Consider the following 10305-nt stretch of genomic DNA (forward strand, 5'->3'; position numbering starts at 1 on the left):
CGAATGACCCCGCAAGATTGCCCCTGTAGAGCCAGGCATCCTTCACTGCCCCCCAGGGACCCCAAAACACCTCCAAGTGCCCCTCAGTGCACCCAAAGTGCCCCCAGTGACCCCAAAGTGCCCCCCAGTGACCCCAAAGTGCCTCCCAGTGACCCCAAAGCGCCTCCCAGCAACCTCCAGTGCACGCAAAGTGCCCCCAGTGACCCTAAAGTGCCTCCCAGGGACCCTAAAGTGCCTCCAAGTGCCCCCCAGTGTGCTCAAAGCACCTCTCAGTGACCCCAAAGTGCCCCCCAGTGTGCTTAAAGTGCCTCCCAGTGACTCCAAAGCACCTCCCAGTGACCCTAAAGCGCCTCCAAGTGCCCCTCAGTGCACCCAAAGGGCCTCCCAGCGACCTCCAGTGCACCCAAAGTGCCCCCAGTGACCCTAAAGTGCCTCTCAGTGACCCCAGAGCACCTCCAAGTGCCCCCCAGTGACCCCAAAGCACCTCCCAGTGCACCCAAAGCGCCTCCCAGTGACCCCCAGCGTACCAAGCGCTTCCCCGCACCGCCTCAGAGCCTTCCAGCACCTGACAGCGCCCTCCAGTGTCCCAAATTACTCCCAGTACCTCCCCCCAGCACTCACCGCCTGGAGGAGCACGGGACAGGCACCGCCCCAGGGCGCCGAGCAGCGGCGGCACCGGCTCCGTGAGGCGCCGGCCTCCGCCCCCTCCCTCCTCCTCCTCCTCCGCCGCCGCCGCCGCCGCCGCCGGCTCCCCTCAGACCCCCGAGATGGCGAACTATCGCGAGACAGGGGCGGGGCTACCTCGCCCCAGCCTCCGCCCCGACCAATCCCCTCGCGTAGCGGAGGACTCCCCTTCCCGCCTAAACGCGCTCCACCAATGGGAGGCGCGCGGGCGGAACACGCCTCCCAGGCCACGCCCAGGGGGCGGTGCTTCCCGCCCAGCCGCGCTCCCCCTGCGAGGGGCCCCCCCCGCCCTGGCGCCGCGCAGGCGCCCCGCGCAGGCGCACTGGCGCCGCGCCCCCCCCGAGTCACCTTGGGGCGCCGCCGGTACCGGAGCCCGCGCCCCCCCCCCCCGCGACCCCGGGACCCGGGCCCGGCCGTGATGGCGGCGGTACCGGCGGCCGAGAGGCCCAAGACCTCCCCGAAATCCGTCAAGTTTCTCTTCGGCGGCTTGGCAGGGTGAGAGCCCCCCCCCACCGTCTCCCGCTCCTCCGCCAAAACCGGGATACCGCGATCCCGAACCGAGAATGCCCCTCCCGCACCCTTCTAAACCGCCCCCGGTGCCCGTCCTAACCTCAGACCCGCCCAAAACCCTTAACTTCCCTCGGTCCCCATCGCTACCCCCCACAGCCTCCCCCAAAACCCTTCCAGTGCCCCCCAAAGCCCCTTCAGACCCCCCAACCCTCCCATCACAACCAATCCTCCTCCAAAATCAACTCAAAATCCTCCTCCCAAAACCCCATCCAGTCCTCCCTGTGCCCCCTCCCCATAAATCCCTTTAAGTGCCCCCTCAAAGACCCCCCCAACCCTCCCATCATAACCAGTCCAACTCCAAAATCAACTCAAAATCCTCCTCCCAAAACCCCATCCCGCTCCCCTGTGCCCCCTCCCCATAAATCCCCGAAGCTCCTTCCGAGGCTGGGTGGATTTTTGGGGGGGGGTGGGCTGTAATTTTGGGGGATCGCCCCCCCGACCCCGTTTCCTTTCAGGATGGGGGCTACAGTGTTCGTGCAGCCCCTGGACCTGGTGAAGAACCGCATGCAGCTGAGCGGGGCCGGCGCCAAGGGCCGCGAGTACCGGACGTCGCTGCACGCCCTGGGCTCCATCCTGCGCCACGAGGGGCTCAGGGGCATCTACACGGGGTACGGGACCCCCCTGAACCCCGAAAACCTGCCTGCCCCTGCTGCCCCCCCTGTACCCCAAAAGCTGCCAGGCTTGAGCTCTTTCCTGCCCCCCATTTTTGGGATTGCTCCCGTCCCCGTTGTGTCCCTCCAGGCTGTCAGCGGGGCTCCTGCGCCAGGCCACCTACACCACCACCCGCCTGGGCATCTACAGCGTGCTCCTGGAGCGTTTTGGGGGGGCTGACGGGACCCCCCCGCCCTTCCTGGCCAAGGCAGCCATGGGCATGACAGCAGGGGCTGCGGGGGCCTTCGTGGGGACCCCGGCTGAGGTGGCCCTCATCCGCATGACAGCTGATGGCAGGTGAGCCCCCAGCCCTCCAGAACACACCTGTGCCCCCATCCGCCTCCCCAGCCTGCTTGTTTTGACCAAAATGCCCTTTTTTTGCCCCGAATCCCAGGCTACCCCCCGGCGAGCGCCGCGGGTATCACAACGTGTTCGATGCCCTCGTGAGGATGGCCAGGGAGGAGGGGGTGCTCACGCTCTGGAGGGTACGTGGGGGCTCTGGGACCCCAGGATGCTCCCGTGACCCCCCTGCTGCCCCCCCAGGGGGGCTGGGGTGTGCTTGTGCTCTGGGGGGGAGCTGTGCCCCCCTAAATGCCATCTCCCACCCCAGTGCTGTGCCCCCCAAAATGCCATCTCCCACCCCAGTGCTGTGTCCCCAAAGTGCCATCTCCCACCCTAGTAGTGTGTCCCCTGAAATGCCATCTTCCACTCCAGTGCTGTGCCCCCCAAAATGCCATCTCCCACCCCAGTGCTGTGTCCCCAAAGTGTCACCTCCCACCCCAGCGCCGTGTCCCCACTGTGTTTGGGGGCAGAGCAGGGTCCGAGGGGGCAGTGTGGATGCAGGGGGGCTGTGCCAGGGTCTGGGGGCACACAGCACCCACCCACCCACCCCGTTTCCCCCCAGGGCTGCATCCCCACCATGGCCCGTGCCGTGGTGGTCAACGCTGCCCAGCTCGCCTCCTATTCCCAATCCAAACAATTCCTGCTCGACTCCGGTGAGTTCAGGGCGGGTGGGGAACCCTAAATCCCGCGGGGGAACCCTAAATCCCCGCGCACCCTCTCCCCTGGTTCCCCTTTGATGTTTTGGGGTGCCCCCAGGGCATTTCCGTGACGACATCCTGTGCCACTTCTGCGCCAGCATGATCAGCGGGCTGGTGACCACGGCCGCCTCCATGCCTGTCGACATCGTCAAGACCCGGTGAGTTCCTTTTTTTTGGGGGGGGGGGGGAACCCCCTGCTCCCCTTCAGGTGGGACACGTGGTCACCCCACAAAACCTCCTGTTTAACCCCCGAGTTCTCCCCGGCAGGATCCAGAACATGAGGACAATAGATGGGAAACCCGAGTACCGCAACGGGCTGGTGAGCGAGGGGCTCTGGGAGGAGACCCCTGCAATTTGGGGGGGCTCCTCTGGCATTCTGGGACTTCCCTTGTGACTGGCAGGGGGGGTTTCATGCCATTTTGGGGGTGTTGCCTGGCTATGGAGGTGGGGGGAGAAATTCAGATAATTTTGAGGAGTTGCCCATAATTTTGGGGAGCTCCCTTGGTATTTTGGGAGGCTTCCCCATTATTTTGGGGAGGGGATCCCTGTCATTTTTGGAAGGTTTCTTATAATTTTGGGAGGATTCTCCATCATTTTTGGAAGGTTTCTCATCGTTTTGGGAGGATTCCCCATCGTTTTCAGTGCCCCTGTTACTTCAAGGCAGATTTCTATCCCATGGAAGGGCATCCCTGGGTTTTTGGGAGGTTTCTCATTATTTGGGGGGCCCCCTGACGCCCTGCTGCCCCTCCTGCAGGACGTGCTGCTCAAGGTGGTGCGCTACGAGGGCTTCTTCAGCCTCTGGAAGGGCTTCACCCCCTACTACGCCCGCCTGGGCCCCCACACCGTGCTCACCTTCATCTTCCTCGAGCAGATGAACAAGTGGTACCAGCGGCTCTTCCTCAGTGCCTGACACCCCCAGGGGGGGGTCGGGGGGATCTGACCCCATCCCGTGGGCTCTGCAGGGCCCCTTGGACCCCCACTGAAGGGGCTTTGGGGGTGTCTGACTGCTCCCTCAGGTGCTGTGGGGGTGCCTGACCCCCCCAACACCACCAGGGGCTGGCTCTGTAGGAGTGCCTGACTACCCCCATCAAGGCTATGAAGTGGTCCTGGGGTCCTATGGACGGGTCTTGGGCCCTGTAGGGCTGCATGACCCACTCCTCGGGGCTGCAGGGATCCCTGGGGCCCTGTGAAGGGGCCCTGGACCTGATGCAGGGGTGCTGGATCCCTCCCACGGGGACACCAGGTGATGCCTTGTCCCTGTGGAGACTGTAGGGTGCCCTCCCCCTGTGCTCCCTTCCCACCCCTCTGGGGGTTTTGTTACCAGCTGATATCAAGGTCACAGTGTGGGGCAGGAGCCCCCCAAAATTCCCCCCGCCCAACTCCCTTCCCCCAGCACCCTCCACCCTGCGCTTCGTTAACGAATCATGGATCGTGATCATGTAATTAAAGCAAAACCCACAGACGTTGGGGAGGTGCTTTATGTCTGTCACACCGGGGGCTGGCTCTGTCACTGTCACCCCCGTGGCTGTGGCCTTGCCCCCTCGGGGACAGGGTGACAGCAGGGGACTCCAAAAGGCAGAGCCCAGGGACATCCAGCAGAGCTGTTCATTGTCTCCCCCGCCAAAGTGGGGGAGTCCTGGGGGGGCTCTCCCTCAGACAGGGGGGCCACCATCACCCCAGGGCAGGTCAGAGCCAGCCAGGACTGTCCGTTCCACCCCCTCCTCCGTGATGGCTGCCAGCCTGATGACACCCCCGCTGGAGCCGTCCCGCACCATCGCCAGGGCCAGAGCTGGGGGAGCACACGTCAGGAACCCCAAACCACTCGTGAGCCCCCAAACCACTCCAGAACCCCTCAGTGCCGCCCAAACTCCTCTGCACCCCAGAATCCCCTTCCAGGGTCCCCCCAAACCCCCTCTGTGTTCACCAAATCCCCTCCCAGGACAGGCCCAAACCCCTCAATGCCAGCCAAACTCCTCTGTGCCCCCCAAATTATCTCCCAAGCCCCCTCTCAGGACCCTTCCCCCCCTCCCAAATTCTCCAATATGCCCCAAACCCACCACGGGCGACGAATTCCTGGCACTGGGAGCGGCTCATCCCAGGCTGGAAGGTGGCATCCAGGAATCCGTAGATGTAGGAGCTGCCTGAGCCCCCCACAGCGAAGGGCTGGCGCAGGAGGAGCCCCCCCATGGGCACCACGTACACCTGGGGGGCAGAGGGGGGGCTGTAGGGTGCTGTGGGGCAAAGGAAGGGGCTGTGGGGCAGAAAGGGGGGGGGGCTGTAGGGAAAAGATGGGGTTATGGGGCAGAAAGGGGGGACTGTAGGGAAAAGATGGGGTTATGGGGCAGAAAGGGGGGGGCTGTAGGGAAAACAGGGTTATGGGGCAGAAAGGGGGGACTGTAGAGAAAAGATGGGGTTATGGGGCAGAAAGGGGGGGGGGGGCTGTAAGGAAAAGAAAGGGGCACACTCCAGGGTGGAGAAAAAGGACACTCCAGGAGGCAGAAAGATGACACTCCAGGGCAGAAAGGGGAACGAACACGCCAGGGCAGAAAGGGGAATGGCTGCAGGGCAGAAAAAGGACACTCTAGAGCAGAAAGGGGAATATTTTGGGGCAGAAAAAGGACACACCAGGGCAGAAAGGGGAATGCTGCAGGGTAGAAAGGGGGACACTCCAGGGTGGAGAAAAAGGACACTCCAGGGGGCAGAAAGATGACACTCCAGGCAGAAAGGGGAATGAACACTCCAGGGGGCAGAAAGGGGAATGCTGCAGGGCAGAAGGGAATACTCCAGGGCACTACAGGGACGTGCTGGGGCAGAAGACAAGCGGAGGGAGCCCACCTGTCCCCCCCGGCGCGGGTCCCAGCCGGCCACGATGATGCCGGCGCTGAGCTCCTCGCGGTAGCGGTAGCAGCTCTGCTGGAAGAGGCGCGCGGCTGTGCGCACCCGCGGCGGCTCCTCCAGCTCCACACTGCGGGGCAGGGCCGGGCGTGGGGCTGGGGCTCACTGCCACAGCCCCGCCAGCCCTGCCCTGCCCCACGCCCACGGCAAGTACCTGTGGAAGGCCAGCTGGTAGGCCACGGCGTCGGCCACCGCCTGCGTGTCGGCCGCCGAGCCCGAGCGGCAGCAGAAGATGCGGTCGTGGACAGGCGTCAGTTTGTCTGTCACACGGTTGGCGATGTAGGCCCTGAGGGACACGGAGGCTGTGTCACCGTGGGGTGGCACCAGGGTATAGCAGCAGCGTGGGGCTACTGTGACAAACCCCCGAGGTGACGCTGCAACAGGCGGTGACACTGCAACAGGAGTAACAAACCCCAGGGTGACATTGCAACAGGAGCAACCAGCTGGAGGTGGCACCAGGGTGCGCCAGCAGCGTGGGGCTACTGTGACAAACCCCAGGGTGACACTGCAACAGGTGTAACAAACCCCCGAGGTGACACTGCAACAGGCAGTGACACTGCAACGGGAGTAACAAACCCCAGGGTGACATTGCAACAGGAGCAACCAGCTGGAGGTGGCACCAGGGTACCCCAGCAGCGTGGGGCTACTGTGACAAACCCCAGGGTGACACTGCAACAGGTGTAACAAACCCCCGAGGTGACGCTGCAACAGGCGGTGACGCTGCAACAGGAGTAACAAACCCCAGGGTGACACTGCAACAGGAGTAACAAACCCCAGGGTGACATTGCAACAGGAGCAACCAGCTGGAGGTGGCACCAGGGTACCCCAGCAGCGTGGGGCTACTGTGACAAACCCCAGGGTGACACTGCAACAGGTGTAACAAACCCCTGAGGTGACACTGCAACAGGAGTAACCAGCTGGAGGTGGCACCAGGGTATAGCAGCAGCGTGGGGCTACTGTGACAAACTCCTGAGGTGACACTGCAACAGGCGGTGACACTGCAACAGGTGTAACAAACCCCTGAGGTGACACTGCAAGAGGTGCTGACAGTGCAACAGGAGTAACAAACCCCAGGTGACACTGCAACAGGAGTAACAAAGCCCAGGATGACACTGCAACAGGAGTAACAAACCCCAGGGTGACACTGCAACAGGAGCAACCAGCTGGAGGTGGCACCGGGGTGCGCCAGCAGCGTGGGGCTACTGTGACAAACTCATGAGGTGACACTGCAACAGGCGGTGACACTGCAACAGGAGTAAGAAACCCCTGAGGTGGCACTGCCACAGGTGTAACAAACCCCGAGGTGACACTGCCACAGGTGTAACAAACCCCCCGAGGTGACATTGCCAGAGGTGTAACAAACCCTGAGGTGACAATGCCGCAGCAGCTGGAGGTGCTGGGGATGCCCTGCAAAGCAGCTGTGGGTACCAAAAAGATGCCAGAATTTCTCTGGGCTGAAAGCACCAGGTTTTGCAGGCACGGGGATTTAGAAATGTGGGATTTTGTGTGGTAGGAGCAAAAAGGAATGAGAGGAAATCCCTGGAAGCCGGGGATAACCCCTGGGGAATGCTGGGAAATGATTTACAGGATTACCGGGATGGAATCAGCTGAAAGAATTCAGGTTTTGTTCAAAGATCCGGGAAGAATTGTTACACAGAATGGAGCTGAGATTATAATAAAAATAGTGTGGGAAGTGTCCCATATTTTACTGATGAATCAAGGCTTTAATGACTTAGAAGGATGCAGGAAGCCCTTTGGATTGGGTGGTTTTAACACGGGATTTAAATCCAATTTTTATCAACAGGCTGGGTTCTGTAGGACTGAAAACTCCCCCTAAAAGAGGGAAAAGGATTTGGCCAATAAAATTTGGGATCTGTGGAGAGAAATCCAAAGATTGGGACCAAGAGGACAAACTTTAACCTGAGAAGATTTTTGTGGGAATTATTCCACATATATACAGGATTCTTGGATGGTTTTGGTGATGGAAAAATGCCTGAGGTAGCAGGAATTATTCCACATAAATAAAGGGTTTTTGGATGGTTTTGGTGATGGAAAAATGCCTGAGACAGCAGGAATTATTCCACATAAACAGAGGATTCTTGGATGGTTTTGGTGATGGAAAATGCCCTTCACAATGGGAATTACTCCACACAAATAAAGGATTTTTGGATGGTTTTGGTGATGGAAAATGCCTGTGGGACAAGGCAAGGTGTGCCACTGACACCTGGGACCCTGCCCACAGCTTCTGGGGGTGGCCTCCCAGTGGCACCACAGTGACACCCCGACAAGAGTGACAATCCCATGACGCGGTCCCAGACCCCCGTGACGTCACCGATGACCTCACGGCGCTCACCCGGTGGTGGTTCGGGAGTCAGCCCCTATGACGACGCCTCCGTCGAACTCCACGGCCATGATGGTGGTCTGGGGGGAGGGAAGGGCTGAGCTGAGACTCGCTGCCCCGCAGAAACCCCCTCCCACAGCACACCCGGCCCCACGCCTTTCCAAAGAACTCCCGGCCGCACAGCCGCTCTCCCCCTCCCCGCAGGCACCCCTCTCCAGGGGGGTCCCTCCGGCCCATATTTCCCTTCCCGCACTCTCCAGGGAGCTCCGCTCCCCTCAGCCCCAGCTCCACCCTCAGCGGCGCCCCGGAGACCCTCTGCCCCACAGCCCGCCCTCTCCCCGCCGCGCCGGCTCCTCCGGGTCCAGGACAGGCTCAGCACAAGCCCGCAGCCCTCTGGGCGGCTCCTCCCGCCCCACTCACGCCGGTGCTGACGGGCTCCGCCGTCCATTCCCGGTGCGGCCCGGCGGGGCCCGGCGCGGCCCGCGGCTCCCACACCGTCACGGCCGCCATCTTCCGCCGCGCTTTACGGCGGCGCGGCGCGCGCGGCGCGGTTGGGGCGGTGCTTTACGGCAGCGCGGCGGGGAGGGAAGATGGCGGCCGCGTGCTCTTTGCTCCGCGGAATAAAACTCCGCCGCTTTTCCTCGGGAGTAAAACTCTGCCGTTTGCCCCCCACGCCCGCCCTGTGAAACACAAAGCTGTGTTTCGTGTCAGGTGCATACAGGCAACGTGTGTATCTGTGATTGTGATATGTGTGGAAACTGACCGTGGGACAGCTATAAAGACAATTCTAATAAATAACTGAGGAAATAAAGCATGGAAAAAGGCCTTGGAACCTATCCTTTGTTTACAGTTAACCTTTATAAGTCTTAAGTTGGTTTAGGAGCATTCGACTTAAAGCTTTAAGGATGTTGCTGTTTGACAGGAACTTTCTGCTTCTAGCTAAGCCTTAAAGAGTTTTGCAATAATAACCTTTTGAAGTATAATTTTAGAATATTGCTTGCAGTAAGGATCTTTGAAACTATAGCTTTAGAATATATAAAAAGGAGAGATGCTTATCTCGACGCCTTAATGAAATATTGAAAAGCAGCTTGAGAAAGGAAGATGAATATAAAGGATTGATGGTTTCCACCAAGGGAAGCTGGACATCACTCTTATGAGATTTGCAATTAAAAGGAGGACCCATCTGGAATCTGGACCTCACCAGCTGGGAGACTTCTTTCCTCTTTCAGAAGCTGGACCCCCTCACCATCTGGGGATTCTCCTGTCTGAGATACACCCTGAGAAAAATTAAATCACAATAGTGTATAGAACTGTGACGTAAAAATTGGGAATAGACACTGCTGAGAAAGCTTATGAGTACCCCTATAAATATCTGTAAGCCCCAACTATCGGCGTGCAGTTGGAGGGAAAATTTCCCCCGCTGTACCCAGCGCTGAGTTGCTCACACTTTACCAAATTAATTAATAAATTGATTGCTGCTTGGCCTAGTCAAGCTTCTCATTTATAACAGCCCCAAGCCGCGCGCTGACCCCCGGTGTGAGCAGTGCGGGCGCTGCTGGGGCCAGCTAGGGGGGGTTACCTGGGCACACCTGAGCAGGGGGGGGACAAGGGACGATTCCCAGGGGGAATCTCTCAGGGAAGGATGCTTGGAGCATCTCACAAGGCTGGGGGGAGCACCTGGCTACACCTGGGCATGGAACATCGCTCCAAGGAAAATTTCGGCACTTCCTCATTTTAAGGGGTTCACTGGAAGGAAGCTCTGCCTTCCTCAGCATTTTAAGGGTTTTAAAATACATTTCAGGGCACTTCTTTCTATACTCAGGGACCAAATATCTCAGAGAAGGGTGAGCCTGGCATGTACTTAATAGCCTGGGAGGCTATTGTTTTCCTTATTTTTATTTATAATGTAGATGGCCCTAATTAGAGATCCCGAGGGGAGAGGGACTATAAATATAATGACTATTCTTCTGCCCCATATTCAGTCACACTTCGAGTAGTACTCATTAGTCACAAAGGAATAATTATGTAAGTTAACACCAAATTCCACAATTTACCTAGGTACTCTGTCTAAACACAAGATTTCATTTCTCACCGGTTTTCTGCCCTTCTGCTCCAAGGAGCTGC

General features: G+C 59.6%; 2 protein-coding genes across 2 annotated transcripts; one reads left to right on the forward strand and one right to left on the reverse strand.

Annotated features, from left to right (window-relative positions):
• Positions 1-982: 982 nt before the first annotated feature.
• On the forward strand, positions 983-4004 carry LOC135286344 (mitochondrial 2-oxoglutarate/malate carrier protein). Its single transcript, XM_064399475.1, has 8 exons — positions 983-1179; positions 1710-1862; positions 1996-2202; positions 2300-2390; positions 2810-2900; positions 3004-3103; positions 3213-3264; positions 3700-4004. The coding sequence occupies exons 1-8, from the start codon at positions 1103-1105 to the stop codon at positions 3853-3855; spliced, it is 927 nt and encodes a 308-aa protein (XP_064255545.1). The 5' UTR covers positions 983-1102; the 3' UTR covers positions 3856-4004.
• Positions 4005-4405: 401 nt separating this feature from the next.
• Positions 4406-8735, reverse strand: LOC135286345 (proteasome subunit beta type-6-like). Its single transcript, XM_064399476.1, has 6 exons — positions 8602-8735; positions 8194-8261; positions 5995-6126; positions 5781-5910; positions 5003-5147; positions 4406-4734 (listed from the first exon to the last, which is right to left on the reverse strand). The coding sequence occupies exons 1-6, from the start codon at positions 8689-8691 to the stop codon at positions 4598-4600; spliced, it is 702 nt and encodes a 233-aa protein (XP_064255546.1). The 5' UTR covers positions 8692-8735; the 3' UTR covers positions 4406-4597.
• Between the last annotated feature and the right edge of the window lie 1570 nt (positions 8736-10305).

Source organism: Passer domesticus, chromosome 26 (assembly GCF_036417665.1).
Source record: "Passer domesticus isolate bPasDom1 chromosome 26, bPasDom1.hap1, whole genome shotgun sequence".
Lineage (NCBI taxonomy): Eukaryota > Metazoa > Chordata > Aves > Passeriformes > Passeridae > Passer > Passer domesticus.

Excerpts from the sequence above, each read along its gene's own strand:
- LOC135286344 (XM_064399475.1), top strand. The coding sequence starts at position 1,103 with ATGGCGGCGGTACCGGCGGCCGAGAGGCCCAAGACCTCCCCGAAATCC. Across the intron at positions 3,104-3,212 it reads GTCGACATCGTCAAGACCCG|GATCCAGAACATGAGGACAA; the intron begins GTGAGTTCCTTT and ends TCTCCCCGGCAG. Across the intron at positions 3,265-3,699 it reads CCGAGTACCGCAACGGGCTG|GACGTGCTGCTCAAGGTGGT; the intron begins GTGAGCGAGGGG and ends CCCCTCCTGCAG.
- LOC135286345 (XM_064399476.1), bottom strand. The coding sequence starts at position 8,691 with ATGGCGGCCGTGACGGTGTGGGAGCCGCGGGCCGCGCCGGGCCCCGCC. Across the intron at positions 8,262-8,601 it reads CGGAGCCCGTCAGCACCGGC|ACCACCATCATGGCCGTGGA; the intron begins GTGAGTGGGGCG and ends CCCTCCCCCCAG. Across the intron at positions 4,735-5,002 it reads CCAGGAATTCGTCGCCCGTG|CTCTGGCCCTGGCGATGGTG; the intron begins GTGGGTTTGGGG and ends GTGCTCCCCCAG.